This window comes from Sorex fumeus, unplaced genomic scaffold, assembly GCF_029834395.1.
Source record: "Sorex fumeus unplaced genomic scaffold, SorFum_2.1 ptg000129l, whole genome shotgun sequence".
NCBI lineage: Eukaryota > Metazoa > Chordata > Mammalia > Eulipotyphla > Soricidae > Sorex > Sorex fumeus.
Window position 1 is genome coordinate 9,275,022 of NW_026606186.1, and position 17,140 is coordinate 9,292,161.

General features: G+C 45.4%; 1 protein-coding gene across 1 annotated transcript in view; it reads left to right on the forward strand.

Moving 5' to 3' along the window:
* LOC130045748 (N-acetyllactosaminide alpha-1,3-galactosyltransferase-like) overlaps nt 1-17,140 on the forward strand; it is a 77,088-nt gene that overhangs the window by 17,344 nt on the left and 42,604 nt on the right. Inside the window, exons 2-3 of the mRNA XM_056138584.1 lie at nt 735-866; nt 6,510-7,208. Of these exons, the coding sequence (XP_055994559.1) occupies nt 735-866; nt 6,510-7,208 (831 nt within the window). The remainder of the gene's footprint in view (nt 1-734; nt 867-6,509; nt 7,209-17,140) is intronic.

A 17,140-nucleotide genomic window follows, 5' to 3' on the forward strand; every position in this document is an offset into this window, starting at 1 on the left:
CAGTTAAACCTTGGCCAGGTTGGTTTAAACCTTTGGCTCTTTTTCCAAAGTCCTGACAAAGTTGATTTGAACAGGAGGCAATCACAGAAGCACTGGCATTTCAGATTATGAAAGATGGGGCAAGTTTGTTTTCCAAAATAAGGTCTCTGCAAAGCCCACTCCCAAGAGATTTTTGTCCAAATAGAAGGGGAAAAAATGTTGCTTTGCTCTTTGGGCTGTGTTTCAACTATGCGTGCTAGAAGATCTTGGAATCGGTATATATAGTTAAGCCATTGGTGCATAAGCCATTGTAAGCTATTTTGTAAGGACTCAGTTGTTTCCGATAAGCTCTTTCCTCAGTTTATCTGACTTCGAATGACTTGTAAGAAAAAGTGGCTCTCAGATACATTTTTAATACCCACAACAGTTTTCTTTGGAGGGTTTTTTCTTTTCTTTTTTGATGGACGCATACGCAGCCATGCTCAGGGGCTCTTGTTGGCTCTGTGCTCAGGAGTAATCCCTTGGCAGTACTCCAGGGATCGAACCACCAAGCACCTTACCTCTCATACTATCTCTCTGGACCCTGCTCATAATCTTTTGTTGTCTATGGACACCCCCCAGAGATGCTCAGGGATCACTCTTGACCTAAGGACCATAAATGGTGCCAGGGAAGGTTTGACCATATGCAAGGCAAGTGCCCTTCTTGCTGTATTATTACTGTGGCCCCATTCATAACTCTTCTCTCTTTCTTACAGAACAGCCTTCAACTGGACTAGCAACTGGTCAGCACCAGTCGTGTGGCATGACAATTACAATGAAGATGTGTTGAAAAAGTATTATGCGAATCATAAAGTAACTGTGGGGTTGACGGTGTTTGCTGTGGGCAGGTAGGTAATACCAAGTCTACTTTAAATTCAGGTTCCTGCTGCAGAAAATGGGGGCATACCAATAGTCAACTCCAAAAATCCAGAAAACAGAGAGCACAATAAAGCCATGGCTGGAAGCTTGGCACAAGTGGTAAGGGACAATTAGGATAGAGAAGGGACTGCTATGGCCTTTGGAAATAATCACTCTGGACAAGAAGTGAGTGCTGAAAGGAGGTAAAGGGATATTACACGATTACCTTTCAGTACCTATATTGCAAACCAAATGCCCCAGGTAGGGGAGAGAGGAGAGAGAGAGAAAGAGAGAGAGGGGAGGAGGGGAGGGAAGAGGGGAGGGGAGTGGAGGAGAGGGAAGAGGAGAGGAAGAAGAGGGAGAGGGAGAGGGAGAGGGAGAGGGAAAGGGAGAGGGAGAGGGAGAGGGAGAGGGAGGAGAGAGAAGAGCACTAGGTTTTAAGTAGAAGAGAATGAGGGTCCTAGAATTGCAGGTCACTTCTCAAGGTGATTGTGGGTGAAAACATGGAAAGTAAAGGAAAGAAGGCGATGGAAGTTCTTATGGAACTGAGGGTTCTCTGACATCTTCAAATGTCCACAGACACATAAATGGTTATTGCCCTCTGCCCATGCTCTTGTCTCTTACTTTACTAGCAATGCAACATTGTTAGTAAATACCTAGTAAAAAATGTATATTGCTAAGTTACATTGCTAAGCCTTTGATCACTTAATCACTTAATCACTTAACTTCCCGTTAGTCGGCGATTTGCTCGAGCGGGCGCCAGTAATGTCTCCATTTGTCCCTGTCGCATGCTAGTGTAGCCCAATGGCATCTCTTCGCTCCGGGAACATAAAGGGCCTCAAACCGATCGTTCATGATCTTGACGAAGAAGTCTGACCATCTGGTAGGTGGGCGGCCACGCGGTCTTTTGACATCCCGTGGAATCCAGTCAGTAACAGCTCTAGTCCAACGGTCGTCTTTAAATCTCATTACGTGACCAGCCCATCTGATTTTCGACACCTTGGCAAATGAGACAGCGTCCCTGATTCCTGATCGTCGACGGATGTCAGAACTCTGGATTCTTTCTCTCATTTGAGTGAAACGTGATATTCCAAGCATAGCTCTTTCTATTCTTTGGGAGACCTGAATAGCGTTCTCATCTTGTTTGCGTAGGGCCCAGGTCTCTGAGGCATATGTTAATGCAGGAAGAACAGTGGAATCAAAGAGATGTGCCCGGAGCCGGAGGTTCTTCGTCCTCTTAGCTATTTCTTCGACGTTCTTGAAGGCGTTCCAAGCCGCTCTCTTCCTCCTGCGCAGCTCGGGTGCCAGGTCATTTGTCATGTTGACCTCTCGACCTAGGTACACATAGCTGTTGCATTCGGAGATGGTCATTCCATTGAGAGCGAATGGGGCATCAGGAACGAGGCTGTTTCTCATAAACATTGTCTTCGTAAGATTCAGCTGTAGTCCTACCTTTCCACGCTCACGGTCAAAGTCGGCCAGCATTTGTGCCGCTTGGCTGATGTTTGGTGTTATTAAAACAATGTCATCAGCAAAGCGGAGGTGGTGTAGTTGTCGACCATCTATCTTCACTCCCATTCCTTCCCATTCCAGTTGTCGCATGATGTTCTCGAGGGTGGCACTGAAGAGTTTCGGTGAAATGGTATCACCCTGCCGCACCCCTCTCTTGACATCAACGATCACTTCTTTGTAGAATGGTGAGATCCTGGTAGTGAATCCGCAATACAGCTCACGGAGGATCCTGATGTATTGGGCTTGAATGCCCTGATTGGCTAGGGCTTCAGTGACCGCTTCCGTCTCAACAGAATCAAAGGCCTTCTTTAAATCAATGAACAAGCCTTTGATCAACTATTATAATTTTGATAGAAATATAGATTGTATTTAAATAAAAAATAGGCCAAAGCAAAAGGAAGAAAATAATAAAGAGGAGAAGCAACAAAAAAATCAACAGAGAAAATCAACGAAACAAAAGCTGGTTCTTTGAAAAATGAAAAAGAATGAAGTTCACAATGAACCAGAGAGGTAACTGAAATGACTACAAGCAAGGCAAGTGTCCTATCTCCTGGACTATCTCACTGACCCCTAAAAACTCATTTGTTTTTAAATGAACACCAATTAGACCCAATTTACTTCAGGGGGAAAAAGACAAAGTGAAATACACTTCCCAAATCCATTGTATAAACTCAGTGCCTACTTGATACCAAAAGTCACAGGAGGAAGTATGAAACAGGAGTAAAGCAACAGTAGCCATCTTATCCCTTAAAGTTTTAACATGTATCAACTTTAAAGCCATATGCTACTATTGATGGTAATTGATTCTTGTGTGATGCCAGAAAATCAAACCCAGGACCTCACACGTGCAGGGCAAGTGCTCTACCACTGAGCCACATCCCTTCCCCAATATTGTAGTCCTAGAAAAAAAAAGGAGGAATGGGGGAAGGCAAGAAAGAAAACAAAGGAGAGAAGAATGAAAGAGAGGATGGAGAGAAGGAAGGAAAGATTATTACGGTAAACCTTTCCTGTGTCCATCTTCTTCCTGAGACCCTCCCGCTGCTGCCTCAGAATGGGGTCAGAGTGACCCCAATGTCGGGACAGGCCTGGAGACAGTATTTCTCCCTCTCCCCCCTGCCACAGAACACACCCAGACCAGAGAGGGTCCTATCAGTGGAGACCACCAACACCAAAGCCTCATTAACTTCCCCATATACCCCCGCCCCTCACCCAACCCTGTGTGTGATAGAGTTGCTGGAAATCTCAGGTGCTGCTGTCATTGAGTCCTTCTACAAGCAGTAATACGGTAAAGCAATCAAATGAACTGAAAATAGAAGAGCAGGGGTATGTGAAGTGTTTTGATGCTAGTTTCTCGCTTGGAGGGGGAGGAACAAATAAACGAAAAGAAGTAAATGAAAAGTAAAACAGAAAGGGCAAAGTGCTAGATGCCATTTTCTGGCTATGAAGGGGGATGCTATGGGGAAAGGCATCCAAACCAGTGCTGGAGAGCAATAGTCTAGCGGGCTGCGGAGACCGTAGCTCCCTCCTGCCAACATTATGCCCCAGGTGGTTTCAAGACCAAAGGCTAAGAGGGAAGGGCACATCTGCAGGAACTCAAATAGTAAAGGGTTTCTTACTCGGGAAGCAGAAAATACTCATCCTGAAGGAAAAGGTTGACAAGCTCACTGGACTGAAATCAACGTTGCCTAAGAAAACAGACAAACAGGCACCAAGGCTGTCCTATGGAATCCCTGATTGTTCTATTCAAATTGTTCCGGGTCCTGAGGAACAGGGAGGAAGACTGACGCAACCTGGGGGGATAAGGGGACTCGATGACCCTCTGCAAAGTGACTCCTGCACTGGATCCCCCAAAATGGAAAGCCCCATGGGAGACGCTCTGGGGAAACTCAAAGAATATCTGTATTTTCGTTCATGGAATCACTTAGTGTCAACAATGTACCTCGGTTATACAAAACATTTAATATTAGGGGAAGTTGAATAAAATCTATCCAGGAACTCTTCTTATTTGCAACTTTTTCGTGAATCTATTATGATTCCAAAAGAGAAAGTTTTTCAAAAGTTCAGGAGAATGAAGTTGGTCATTATACTGGAGGCTTTTAAAATTCCAAATATCTGACATAAAATTTTTGATTGTTCAGACAACCATCTCAAAGGCATAATCTTGGGGCCAGAGCAATAGTATAGTGAGTGGGGCACTTGCCTTGCAGGCAGCTGACCCAGCATCTCATAAGGTCCCCAGGACTTCCAGGAGTGATTCCTAAGTGCAGAGCCAGGAGTAACCCCTGAGCACCACTGGGTGTGATCCAAAAGCAAACCCCCAAAATCAGAGATATTCATCTTGAGGGGTAGAAGAGAGCACAGCAGGTAAGGTGTTTGCCTTGCACTCAAGCCTATGGGGTTAGATTTCTAGCCCCATAGGGATCCCCACCCCCACCCCCGAGCCCCATCAGGAGTCATCTCTGAGCACAGAGTCAGGAGTAAACCCTGAGCACAGCCAGGTGTTTCCCTCCCTCCCCACCCTCCAGTAATTTGTCTCAAACATTTGTTTCCTGTGTGAATCATCCCTTAAAGACCTGAGGTCTTCCACCCTTGAAATGTCCCTTTTAAGAAATCCCTGAATGATTTGCAGAACTGTGTTTTTAGGGAAGGAACCCACTTTCTTTCTCGTGTGAATCCCACTTCTGTTTGCAACTCACCAATAAAAAGTGAACTTCTGAACTCCAGGAATTCCACCCTCGGTCCCAGGAAAGGCAGAACCCAAGTTTTCTCTTCCTTTCTCCCACGGTCCACACCCCCAGCCTCACTGTGTGGCCCCAGGCTTGCTGCACAGCCAGTGAGTAATAAACCTTGTCTGCTCAAAGTTCCCTGAAGGATGTTGCTGAAATGCATCTTCCGATCATAATAAAGAACCCAATGATGCACCTCTGTGATCTTGGAGAGGAGAAATGTCTGGGGTGAAGCATAGTGGGGGGTTCCACCCTGAGGCGCTAGGGGCCCTGGTAAGGGCCTTGGACATTCTAACTTATAGCCTCACTAGCAATATTCTGAGAGCAGTTCCTAACTTGCAGTTAAGTGGGCAAAGAGATGGGAAATGGTAAAGTCCAAGCAATCCGCCTCCTAGAAGACCACATAGAACACTGCATTCCCGCAAGGAGGCAGAGATTTCTGAAATGGAACCCAGAGGCACCCAACCATACAGGAAACAAGGGCCATTTGGCCGTCTGTGGATTGGGGTTGCTCGCTTCCAGCTCTCTAGAATGTTCTAAGTGATAGTCTTCATACTTTGCCTAGTAATTTTAGATATTCCTGGCTAGACGGGTTTCTCTTGGCTCCATCTGCTGTGCTGCTCCAAATGGAAACCAATATCCAGACATTATTTTTAGGATTCTGTCAACCTTATTTGAAGCGGAACTACATAGGATTGACTTTTTTTTTTTCTTCAAATTTACCGGAGGCCATTTATTATTCTGGAATCTTTTTTTGGCTTGAAAGACTGGGAAGGAGAAAGTTTTGTTTTCCAATCCACTGGATCATATAAAGAACAACTAGATGAAAATAAATGCCAGCAAGTCAAGAGTCAGTCATATGAACGCTGACCTTTTAGGCTTAACCGATTACTTCCAGGGCAAGTCAAGACCTAAATAATCCAAGACCATTCTTGCCTGCTTTGCTGCATCTGAAGCAAACTCCCAAGTTTCTGTTTTTAGAGATGCCACTTGAGACCACGCTTTTTCCCCCTTTGTGTGTGTGTGAGTGTGTGTGTGTGTGTGTGTGTGTTTGTGTGTTCTCCTGAACTTTTCTGTCAGGGGGCTCCCCACTCGCCTGAGCCCCTCATCGTGACATAATCTCACTTTATTTAATTCTGTTTAAGGGCCAGGAAGAGAGAAGGGCTGGAATGCATGGGGTTAGAGCCCCAGGACCTCATGGTCTCCCAAGCACTGTGGGGTGCCGCTCTAGTGCCCCCCCACCCCTGCCAAACAACCAAGATACAACTCAAGCAGCAGATGGCCTGTCCCGCTGCTTGCTAGCACCTTGCGTTCGATGCAGTGCGGGGCGCAGGTGCGGGTGCCAGGAAAAATAGCAGGAAACGCACAACAATCCTGTCTCTCTTTCCTCCCCAGCTACGTGAAGAACTATCTGCGCACGTTTCTTTCCTCTGCCGACAGACACTTCATGGTGGGCCAGAAAGTCATCATCTACGTCATGACGGATGACCTGGCCGGTGCGCGCTGGGAGTCCCCGGGTCTCCAGCGCACCGTCCGCGTGTTCCCAGTCGAGCGCCAGCAGCGCTGGCAGGACATCAGCATGATGCGCATGAAGACCCTCAGCGAGCACATCGCCGCCCACATCCGGCACGAGGTGGACTTCCTCTTCTGCATGGACGTGGACCTGGTCTTCCAGAAGGACTACGGGCCGGAGGCCCTGGGAGAGTCCGTGGCCCAGATCCACGCTTACTGGTACAACAGGAACCTGGCCCTGTGGCCGTACGACAGGAGCCAGTGGTCGGCCGCATCCATGCCCAGTGGGGAGGGGGATTTTTATTACCACGCGGCGGTGTTTGGGGGCACCCCGCAGCGCGTGCTCCACCTCACCCGCACGTGCTTCCAGGGCATCATGAAGGACAAGGAGAACAACGTCGAGGCGGTGTGGCACGATGAGAGTCACTTAAACAAGTATTTCTTCTTCCATAAACCCAGTAAACTCTTATCCCCGGAATACTGCTGGGATTTCCGTTTAAACAAGCAAAGTGATGTTAACGTCATCAAGGTGTACTGGGCTGTTAAGAACTTAGCGGATACTCATGGACAACCAACCTTTAGGCAACCTCCTTCAGTGCTTCTGGAGTAACAAACACCCCCCCCCTTTGTCTTCTGGGCTGGAAAAGGAGCACCTGAATTTTCTATTTAAAAAGGAACCCCCCCCCCACACACACACACATGAGAGGGGACGCCCCCCCACCACCAGCATTGACTCAGACTTCTCTCCCATCCTTTTGGGTGGAGAGTGGTTTCAGGTGTTAGGGGAATTTCATGTCTTGGATCACACTGAACAGAATAGAATCCAGCACAAGATGAGGAAACTACGAAACCTGAGAAAGTGTTCATCAAGTGGCTACCCTTTGATGGCATGGTTTAAAAAAAGGTGTTGTCCAGGTGATCCAAGGGCTCGAGGTCCTGGGTACCATCCCTGGTATCACCTAACTACCTGAGTGCCTGAATGTATTTTAAATCTGGAATGAATGCAAAATAAAGCATATTAGAATTATAAAAAGTCACAGACACAAAATGAATAAAAGTTGGGGGATGCATGACCTTTAATTGAATGTATCAATCTTCCCATGAATGGGTGGGAAGGAATGGGGTGTGTGGGGGGAGTTGAGCAGGGAGGGATGAGGACCACCCATCTGGCCGCCACCCAGTCCTACAACTTGCTTTAACCCCTCAGGATCTTTGCATTTTTATCTCTCAAATAGAAAAAACCTCCACCGAGAAATGGGTGTGGAATCACGATCATAAATCAAAGGTTTCTGTTAGGAAAATAAAGAAAGAACAAAAGTGATCTCTGAAGTGAGAATTCCGTGGATGAGTCTCATTTTTTACCTTGCACTTTTAGGTGCTTGAGTTTTGTGGTGTGGAAATGTGTTATTTCTCTGATCAGGAAATAAGGACCTTAAATGAATTAGAAGAAAGCCCCAGGTAGGATTATCTGTGCCCAAGATAACTTGGAAAAACCCCGAAAAAGGATGAAGCAATAGATCTCTCTCTCTTTTTTTTTTTGGCTGGAGTGATAGCACAGTGGTAGGGCGTTTGCCTTACAAGCGGCCAACATGGCCAACCCAAGTTCGATTCCTCCGCCCCTCTCGGAGAGACCAGCAAGCTACTGAGAGTATCTTGCCCGTAGGGCAGAGCCTGGCAAGCTACTTGTATTTGATATGCCAAACACAGTAACAAGTCTCGTGATGGAGACGTTACTGGGCCCGCTCGAGCAAATCGATGAACAACGGGAGGACCGTGACTGACCATGACTGGGAATCTTAGGTCTCGCCTGCACACTCCCAGCACATCACTCAAAATCCGTCTCCGTAAATCACAGGGGCCCAGGAGATGGCTCCAAGGGCCGAGTGTGGGTTTCACATACTGGAGTGCCCACTTTCAGCCCTGGCACTGCTGGAAGCCACCTCTGAGCATAGAGCCGGGAAGAACCCCGAAATACTGCTGGACATGGCCCCAAGCCTCAGAATTAAAATAAAAGGGAAGGATAGCAAAGGATATGAAAAGCCAATTCTTAGTTTAATCTCCTAATCTTTCAAATGGGTAAAAAAGTTCTGTTATCCAAGAGCAGTGAAATAGTACCCAAAATGTATCATTATGACTTTCTAGTTGCTTTCATCATGAAATGAGATATCACTGATCAGAAAAGTTTCAAATACCAGGAGAAATGCCTAATTTTTATTTGTTTGGGTTTTGTTTCTTTTACAAAGAATCAACAATGCTCAGGAAATATCCTACAACTTCTCTTACATCAGGACACTAAGTATGCTTTCTGGGAAGGGATTGTACCCAATTTTATTTGCTCTGACAAAATTCCAGCTAGGGGTAATCCCCAAACCTTGGCATCACAAAGTCTGAGGCCAAATATGCCTTGCATATTTGATGCCGTAGGCTTAATCTTATAAAACTAGTAATACAAGATGGCAAGGAAATTGTTTTACTTTCTAAAGAAAATTCTTTTTTTCCCTAGCAGAGAATGAATTCTAAATGGAAATTTATTTTATTGATTTTACTTGCTTTAGTACTGACATTGATGCTTCAGCATCATCTCAGGTACTCGTAGATCACTGAATCATTAGCTTTAAGAACTGGCAGAGTTGATAGAAAGTGAGTTTTGTCAAAAGTATATGGATAAGCACTCCTTAAGTTAACCATCGATTATTTGATTTATTGGGAAAAATAAATCATAAACATATGGATGCCTTCATTTTTCAACATTCAGCAAATATTTACAGTGTAGCTTGTCAGTATCAGGTCCTGTTCTAGGTGTCAGGAAAACAATAATGACCCCAAGTGAGGACTCCTATGAAGACAATGAGCAATAAAGAAAGAAATGTACTGTCAGGGGCATTGCATTATACAGACTAATTATAGAAAGAAAGATAAGGCATAAACAAGAATTGGGGCTATTTAATATTGATGTTGAAGCCAGAGAGATAGTACAGTAGGGAGGGTGTTTGGTTTGCACACCATCGATCTGGGTTAGATTCCTTGCACTCCATAGGGTCTCTGGAGCCTACAGGAGTGATCCCTGACCACAGAGACAAGAGTGAGATCTGAGCATAGCTGGATGTGGCCCCAGAACAAAACAAGCAAAAAGATTGGTGTTAAACAACATAAAATTTTCATCTCATAGGAACAAGACTCAAAGCAACCAACCAGTGATAGAATCCTGCTTGCACTAGGGAACAAATTGATTACTCTTTTAACATCCCTCATTGAAAAAAGATTCTTTTCTCTCCCCTGCCTTCCTCCTTATGGTCTCTATATGCATGTGCAGTGCTATATCAAGGGAATTATTATCACCTAAAATTTTACCCTAATTATAAGTCAGGGGGAAAGACAAGCACCAGATGGTTTTACTCATGTGTGGAATAAAAAGAGGTAAAGCAGGACCAGGAATATAGTTTAGCAATTGAACTTGTCTTGCAAAGTGTATGCAATGTGTGCGTAGAAGTGGGGGGATAGCTTAGGGAGAGAGGAAAGGGGCGATAGGAGAGGTGAGGGAGAGGAGAAAGGAAGAAGAAAAAAAGAAAGACAAAGATCAAAACAGAGCAAACCCTTGAAGTCTGACTTCAGAGCTGAGACTTAGAGTGGCTATTATAAATGATGGTTATCATTTTTGCCTTGGTGGTCTATGAAATATTTCTCCTATTTTTACAGGCCCGCAGGTGTGAAATGGTTGAAAACCTCTGACCCAGGAGACCAATGCATGTGGCAGACAGGTTAGGGCACTTGCGTCTCAGGCTGCTTGTTTAATCTGATTTCTTCTCTTGACCTTTACAGAGTCCTTTTTTTGGGTACAGTTTATGTGCAAGGTCCTAGCTCTTAGCTCTCTGTGGTAGAAATAGAGAAAAATCAAGGCTGTTTCATCCTTCTTGAGGCACAGGTTGCTCAAAAGTATTCTTATTTCACAAAATCTGCCCTGTTTATGAAAGAAGTTCCCTCATGCCCTGTAGGATAGCATTGGTTTGTGCTTTCTCCTCTGCCACAAGTTTAGGTTTACTGAGTAATACCCATCACAATGCTCCTGAAGCACCTCCATTCCTCTGTGTTTATTGAAATGTAGCTCTAAACATTTTAGGATAACATTGGTATGTCCTGTTTCCTTGCCACAGGGAGCTTAGGCTTATCACAGTGCTCCTGAGTCACTCCCATTCCTCTGTGTTTATCTGTAAACTCTTCTCTGTGGTCTCTTCCCCAACTGCTCTATCACTGGGGAAATCAGACTCTGTTAACATATAAGGTCAGATTCCTCAGAAATCTATGATTTTTTATTTGTGAATAAAATGTTTCTTTTTCCTTCTCTTATATCCTTTTGCACAGTTTACTTTAAAGCAATGTTCTTTTTGTATAGACACAGGAGTACAGTTGATATTATGCTATTGTAACTTGGGAGTTAATTGACTCCGAATAATATTGACTCCTGGGCTTCTGCTTCCTCGACTTAAGCCTCAGTTGCCCTTAGTTCCTTGCACCCCAAAAGCAGGTCCCGACAAGGAACTGAATGGACCCAGGGCAAACTGTGAGCTATCTTGGCATTGAAATGAGCCAGGTCAAGTGCCATAATACTTAACTATAAGTTAAGAGCATGGTCATAGACAAATTCTGTCATGATCCAAAAAGTAACAACTGAATTAGGACCCTGCTAGGGTTAGGAAAGACTAATCTGGCCTAAGCACTGTAGTCTGAGTTCTATAGTGAGATACCCTCCAAGAAAGCCAACCTATAAACTTAATGTATCTCTTACTGAGTCTATATAAAATGACTAATATTATAACTGTTTATACGTTTGTTGGTCTAAGGAGAGGAGAAACACACCCATATTTTGCCCTTCAGCTAGTTGTCTTGCTAGAATCTGTCCTAGAAGCTTCCCCTGAGGGAAGGACCTTATATGCGTTGATTGTATGACAATACCTTTGTGTAATTGCTACACCAACCCCTCATGATTTGGGATTTAAGGAAGGCTGTAAGAGTGGACTGGGGGAGGCTGAAGCAGGAAGAAGAAGTATGAAGGGACAGAATCCAAGAGGAGGATGAGGGGGATTGGGAAGGGGAAAATCAGGGGGAGAATCAGGAGAATCCAGGAGGAGAATCAGAGGAGAATGGAGATGAGATTGGAATAAACTGCAATTGATACCAACCAGCCTGGCCCTCGTTCCTTCCTTCGCCATCTTCCGTCTCCAAGTGCAGGAAGCGATGGAAACCACCAAATGCAGGTGGTGAGAGAGAGAGAGAGAGAGTCATCGCGGCCCTTCACATTTATTTTTTTTGATACATAATACCCTACTTGGGCTGGAGCGATATCACAGTGGTAGGGCGTTTGCCTTGCACGCAGCCAACATGGCCAACCCGAGTTCGATTCCTCCGCCCCACTCGGAGAGCCCGGCAAGCTACCGAGAGTATCTTGCCCGCATGACAGAGCCTGGCAAGTTCCCCGTGACGTATTCGATATGCCAGACACAGTAACAACAAAGTCTCCAATGGAGACGTTACTGGGCCCGCTCGAGCAAATCGATGAACAATGGGAGGACAGTGACAATACCCTACTTAATCAAATAATTAACTTGAAAGTAAATATATATATATACATATATATATATATATTTGCTTTTGGGTCACAACCAGAGATGCTCAGGGGTCACTCCTGGCTCTGCACTCAGGAATTACTTCTGGCGATGCTTGGGGGACCATATGGGATGCCAGGAATTGAATCTAGGTCCGCCGCGTGCAAGGCAACTGCCCTACCGCTGTGCTATCGCTCTAGCCCCAAAAGTAAAACAATATTTTAAAAGTAAAGCTTAAGAAGCTCTTACTTTTTTCTGAAGGGGACTCAGGGGCTACTCCCAGCAATAGACTCAGTCAACCAACTGGACAGTTTAATGCCTGGCCGAGGGCCACCAGGACAACCCAGCCTGTGCTGGGGAGGGGGGAATGTGGTCTCAGGGATGGGTCTTGGGGCCTCATATGTATCAGCATACACTCCTGCCTTATGTTTGAGCTGCCTGCTGGGGCTGGGGTGGTTCCCACCTTGAAAGTACAAATCATTAAGAAAAAAAAAAAAAGAAAACCCATAATGCCCAAAAGGAGAGGGAGAAAAAAAGAGAGGGGCAGAGAGAGAGAGAGAGAGAGAGAGAGAGAGAGAGAGACAGACAGACAGACAGACAGACAGACAGACAGAGACAGACAGAGAGAGAAGAAAAGTGCCTGCAGAGAGGTAGGTTGGGAGAGGGGTGGCAGGAGGGAAACTGGGGACATTGGTGGTGGGAAATGTACACTGGTGGAGGGATGGGTGTTGGAACACTATATGACTGAAATCCAATCATGAACAGCTTTGTAACTCTGTATCTCATAGTAGTTCAATACAAATAAAATAAAAAATATATATATATTTTTTTAAAAATCAAAGGTGAAGGGCTGGAGTGACAGCACAGCGGGTAGAGCGTTTGCCTTGCATGTGGCCAACTTGGGATCAATTTCCAACATCCCATATAATCCCCAGAGAGCCACCAGGATTGATTCCTGAGTGCATGAGCCAGGAGTAACCCCTGGGCATCACCAGGTGTGACCCAAAAAGCAAAAAAAATAAATAAATAAATAAAAAATAAAATCAAAGGTGACGATCTGGACTCTTCTCACCTTTTATTTTTATTTATTTATTTATTTATTCGCCTTACACGCGGCCAACATGGCCGACCCGAGTTCGATTCCTCCGCCCCTCTCGGAGAGCCCGGCAAGCTACCGAGAGTATTCGATATGCCAGACACAGTAACAACAAAGTCTCCAATGGAGACGTTACTGGGCCCGCTCGAGCAAATCGACGATCAACGGGAGGGCCTTTACCTTACCTTTACCTTTATTTATTTATTTATTTATTTATTTATGCGTCACACCCGGCAATGCTCAGGGGTTACTCCTGGCTCATGCACTCAGGAATTACTCCTGGCAGTGCTCAGGGGACCATATGGGATGCTGGGAATCGAACCTGGGTCGGCCATGTTGGCTGCGTGCAAGGCAAACGCCCTGCCTGCTGTGCTAACGCCTCAGCCCCTTTTTATTTATTTTAATGTAGGAGTTTTGCTATTTATTCAGCTAGTGATTAAGCTGATTGAATTGGGCATGAACTCCATCCTACTTTTTTGTTTTTCTTTCTTTTTTATAAATTTGTTTATTGATGGGGCTGGAGCCATAGTACAGCAGGTAGGGCATTTGCCTTGCACACGGCTGACCTGGGTTCAATTCCCAGCATCCCATACGGTTCCTTGAGCACTGTCAGGAGTAATTCCTGAGTGCAAAGCCAGAAGTAACTCCTGTGCATCATTGGGTGTGACCCCCCCAAAAAATTATTTATTGAGTCAGCATCTTCTCACCTTTTAGCTTCAAGTCAAAACAGTGTCTGTCCGTAAGCAACCAGAGCTTGACAACGAAACGGAATCAACCTGCATGTTTGTCTAAATAGACGTTGTTATATCTGCTCCGCTCATTTTTAAAAACAGATTCCTCCCCTGCCCCCATCTCCCCCCAAACATATGGATGGTTATGGGCACAGTTGCTGTAGTCTTACTCAGGATAAGACCAGTCTGAGGGCTGAGGTTCTTCAACTTCATTGTCCCTGGGAAAAGAGAAGCACAAGTCAAAGGAAAACGCCTCTCTCCTGTTACACCTCTTTCCTGCATGAACCTTGTCCTTCCAGACATCGTTCATGAGTTTCCTTTCCGAGTGGTTTCCTTTAACCCTGCTTAGGTTGAAAGCCCTACCTCCAGGCTCCCGTAGAAACCCCCTTTTCCCTGTTGGCACTTATCACTTGGCTGGAATGTTCTATTTAGCTCTGTGGTGCCTTACCAGCCCATTAGCTTGCAGAGGGCAGAGGCTGAACAATGCTCAGGGTTCCAGGGGGAGCCCCAAATTGTGCCTGTCACTTAGGAAGTCTATGGTACATATTTGCTGAGTGGGTGAATTACCTTTGATTTGTGCTTCTCTTTTCCCAGGGACAATGAAGTTGAAGAATCCCAGCACTCAGACTGGTTTAATGCTGAGTAGGAACACAGCAATTGTGTCCATAAAATAATAATAATAGAACCCAATTTGAATGGGGAGAAGTGATTTCCAGTCCACTAAGCGTTTCCTTTTGAAGACTTTTCTACGTTCTAACCTAAGCTCTGTTTATTGGTCATGAATCAGGCAACTTAAGATCATCACGAGAAAGCTGTTATCTGGTTTAACATTCCTGGCTGAGTAGGGGAAAGAGAAAAAATTCCTTTAGGAGTGGCATGAGAATGCCATTCATGTCTCTCGATTTCAGCATGAGAGAGAATTTCCATTTTTAAATCATGACAATGTATATTCTTCTGACTATCCCCTAATTTATTTTGCCAGTTTCACAATGGGTTTGCCTGTAATCTGGGAGTTATTGAAGTAATGTTTCAGTGAAAACCCAGGTACATGTAATTTTGGGCACATAGTGTCAGTTTAAAACAAAGAGAGGGGCTGGAGTGACAGCACAGAGGGTAGGGCCTTGCACGCGGCCAACCTGAGTTCGATTCCCAGCATCCCATATGGCCCCCTGAGCACTGCCAGGAGTAATACCTGAGTGCATGAACCTGGAGTAACCCCTGTGCATTGCTGGGTGTGACCCCAAAAGCAAAATAAATAAATAAAACAAAAACATTCAAGCATTTGATTCAGGGAGGCTGGGGAGATAGCACAGGGGAGAGCACAGGTAAGGCATGCACCGGAAGTGGGTTTAATCTCAAGCATCATGTGATCTCCTGAGCATCATTGGGTTCAGCCTGGAAGCCCCAAGCACCACCAGTTATGGCCCTGGAGGGCCATGGTGGTCCTGGCACTGCAGAGCCCACGCATCTCTGAAATTCACATTGAACCTCTGGCTAAAAATATCTCTAGGGAAGTCCCTGGGCCCACTGAGCACCAGTTGGGAGCACCCCCAAATAAATAAAAGTATTTTCCCTCAAGTTGCTGAATTGTCCCTTGAAATCATCCCATTTCTTTACTAAATTACGGTGATTAAATGCTAGTGGTATTTTTGATATTTTGTTCGTCTTCCATATTCTTGGAGGGGGCACATCCTGTGGTGCTCTGAGGTTGCTCCTACTTCAGTGCTCAGAAGTCACTCCACACCTAACATACTCTGAAGTGCTCCCCAGATACACACATTTTCACTTCTGGGCTTTGTCCTGTCTTCAGGAACCATTCATTGTCCCCAATATCAAAAGCTAACATTCTCTTATTTTCTGCAAGAATCTAATCAAGGACCCCAACTGCCATTCTTCTCCAACTGTTTTTGCGAGGGGTTCCTCGCAAGTAGTGTTAAGGAGACCCGGGGCCCTTCTGGAGAGTCACAGCCAGCCAGTCAGGCAGTTGGATATGAGGTTCCAAGGACGCAATTGCAGGAATTACCTGGTCCACTCTGACAGAGCTCAGGAGCCTCCAAGGTGGCACCGGATTGTGCTCAAAGAACCACGAGGTGCCAGGGATTGAATTAGCATTGGCTCCAAGCAAGGCAAGTGCTTTCACCCCAATTTTATGTTTATATAAAATATATCCCCATTCCCCTTCTTGCTTGTTCAATTTTATCCCCTCCATTGTACTTATCAACATTTGATATACTATGTACTTGCTTGACCATTTATTTTTGCCTCTTCTAGATTCTTCTGCCTAGAATGTGGCTAGAAAAGATCCTATATATATAGTCAAGTTCGATCCCCGGCACCCTGTATGGTCTCCATGCACCAACAGGAATAATTCCTGAGTGCAGGCTTAGTTACTTCTGAGCATCACGGGGTGTGGCCTGGCCTCCTGCCCCCAAAAGAAGGAGGTTGAATGAATGTTTCTGATGGGGCTGGAGAGATAGTACAGCAGGTAGGGAGTTTTCTTCGCATGTGGCCAACCCAGGTTCTATCCCTGGCATCCCATATGGTACCCAGAGCACTGCCAGGAGTAATTTTTGAGAGCAGAGCCAGGAGTAACCTCTGAGCATCACTGGCTCCCTCCACTTCACACACACACACACACACACACACACACACACACACACACACACACAAATCCTATATATACTAGAACTTCTGGATTTATATACTAGACCTCCAAGCCTACTCGAATTGGAGTCGAGCATCTTCCACCCAGATCCTCCAAATTCCAGTAGGCGGGGGTAACACCCACCACCTGGCCCCCTGGCGCCGTGTAATCCCATCAGCGGCCAAGACTCAGAGACTTTAAAATCCAGAACCCGGAACCGCGCGGCCGCGAATCCGCGACATCTTAACAGAACTTTTTTTTTATGACATCTTATTGTCTTATTCCTACTTTGGACAAACTTGCAGGCTATTGAATGTAGCCTGCCCACAGGGCAGAGTCTGGCAAACTCCCCGTGGCGTACCAAATATGCCAAATACCAGTAACAATGATGGGTCTCATTCTCCTAAATAGCCTTGAATATAATCTCAGGGCAAGGATGAAAG